The sequence below is a fragment of the Plasmodium gaboni genome, assembly GCF_001602025.1.
Source record: "Plasmodium gaboni strain SY75 chromosome Unknown, whole genome shotgun sequence".
In the NCBI taxonomy this organism is placed as follows: Eukaryota; Apicomplexa; class Aconoidasida; order Haemosporida; family Plasmodiidae; genus Plasmodium; species Plasmodium gaboni.
Genome location: NW_017385333.1, coordinates 1 through 2,170, shown reverse-complemented (window position 1 = coordinate 2,170; position 2,170 = coordinate 1). Strand labels below are relative to the sequence as shown.

Below are 2,170 nucleotides of genomic sequence, written 5' to 3'. Positions count from 1 at the left end.
TAATCATATATTATATATATATATTATATAATATAATAATAATTTATATTTTGTTATTTTAGATTACGTATTTTGTATTATCATATGTATGTATATCATGCATATATTTATAAAGTATACTACATATATATATTATACATATTAAATGTATATATATATATATAATAGTATTCCCTTTGTTTTTATATTAATCTATATATTTTTTTATTTCATTTTATTTTACTTTGTTTTTTTTTTTTTTTTTTTTTCGATGTTTTAAGAAATGAATATATTATAATTATATAATATATTTTATATAGGTTAAAAGAATATTTTAAATGTAAGAAATATTTGATTAATATAAATATAAAAATATATGTATATATATATATATATATATATATATATGTATAATATATTTATAGAAAAAAAAATATATATTTATAACCATACATTTGTTATATTATATATAAAATAACCTTAACGGATATTACAATCTACATTATGATAACAGAGAATGGAATAATATTTTTAGGTAATAAATAAATAACAAATAAAAAATTTAATATATATATATATATGTATATAAATATATCTATATATTTATTTATAAAAATAAATTATCATTTATTTAATCCTTCATATTCTAACCTTTTTAATCATCTTTATTTATATATATATGTATTTTTTTTTATTTTTTTTTTTTTTTATTTTTTTTTTTTGGTAGGTACCGGTTCGTCTTCTTCAATACCCAAATTATCTCATGCCTTCAAAAATATTTTAAATAGAAATAACAACGAAATAAATGTAGAGGAATATGAAAAGAATTTATGTTGTGAAGATTTTGAATGTGTGGATAAATTTGTTGAAGATATTTCTTCTAAAGGATTAGAAAATATAGACGAATTAAATAATTTATATTTAAAAAAAAAATATCCACATGTTAAGGATATAAGATGTTATACTTGTTATGATGCTATAAATAATAATTCTAAAAATAAACGAAATAATATTTCGATTCTTTTAAAATCTAATAATTCTTATGTTCTAATAGATGTTGGAAAAACATTCAGAGACAGTATATTAAGGAACAAAGACAAGATTAATTTTTATGTAAATAATATATAAATGTATATATATTAATATGTATATATAATATTATGTATATGTTATATATATATATATATATATATTTATTTATTTATAGTGTGATATGCATATAAATTTTTATTTGTTCATTTTTTATTTTAGAAAATTAACCTACATTCTGTTCTCATAAGCCACAGTCACACAGATGCTCTAAACGGCATTGACGATCTGAGAGATTTACAAGAATTTAATAAAGTCCAATATGATGATGTTTATTATTATACTCCGAAGAAAATAATCGATGTTTATGTGAATGATGTGTCTTATGATAGACTCAGAAGGGGATATGATTATCTAGTTAAGAAGAGAACCGAAAATATTTTTTATTCAAAAATTGCAGCATTGAATATTCATGTTATAAAAGACGAAAAATATAATAAAATATTAAGTGACAAAACAACACTAGAAGATATAAAACAATCTAATGGATTTCAAAATGAAAAAGGAAAATGTATCAAAAATATAGAGGATGAATTATATAATGAAAATAATAAAGCATGTCAAACGAATCAATCTAATAATGATGATGAGAAATATATAAATAATTGTATTAATATACATACATATGAAAAAAAAGATGAATATGGTTTTATATATACAACATTTGATAATGATAAAATCATACGTTTCATACCTTTTCATCATGGAAATAATTATATTTGTATAGGTTATATTATAGGAAATACAAATAAATTAGTTTATATATCTGATTGTTCAAAGTTACCAACATATGTATTCGATTATATAAAAAAAATGGGTTCAACAGATATATTAATCATAGATGCACTCTTTTATAAAAGAAAACATTATTCTCATTTTTCTTTATATGAAAGTATTAATATAGCTTTACAAATTAAACCGAAAAAGGTTTTTTTTATTGGTATGTCTTGTGACATTGAACATAATATAACTAATTTGTTCTTAGAAAAATTATCTAAAAAATATAAAGAAATCACATTCTCCTTGGCCCACGACGGATTATTTTTACCATTCAATTTTTAAGAAAAATAAATATAAATAAATAAAAATAAAAATAAAAATA

General features: G+C 18.2%; 1 protein-coding gene across 1 annotated transcript; it reads left to right on the top strand.

The window, feature by feature from the left end:
• Positions 1–483: 483 nt before the first annotated feature.
• On the top strand, positions 484–2,130 carry PGSY75_0016300 (hypothetical protein; the record flags this gene model as incomplete). The annotated part of the gene is made up of 3 exons (XM_018783303.1): positions 484–514; positions 707–1,092; positions 1,231–2,130. The coding sequence occupies 3 exons, from the start codon at positions 484–486 to the stop codon at positions 2,128–2,130; spliced, it is 1,317 nt and encodes a 438-aa protein (XP_018638920.1).
• Between the last annotated feature and the right edge of the window lie 40 nt (positions 2,131–2,170).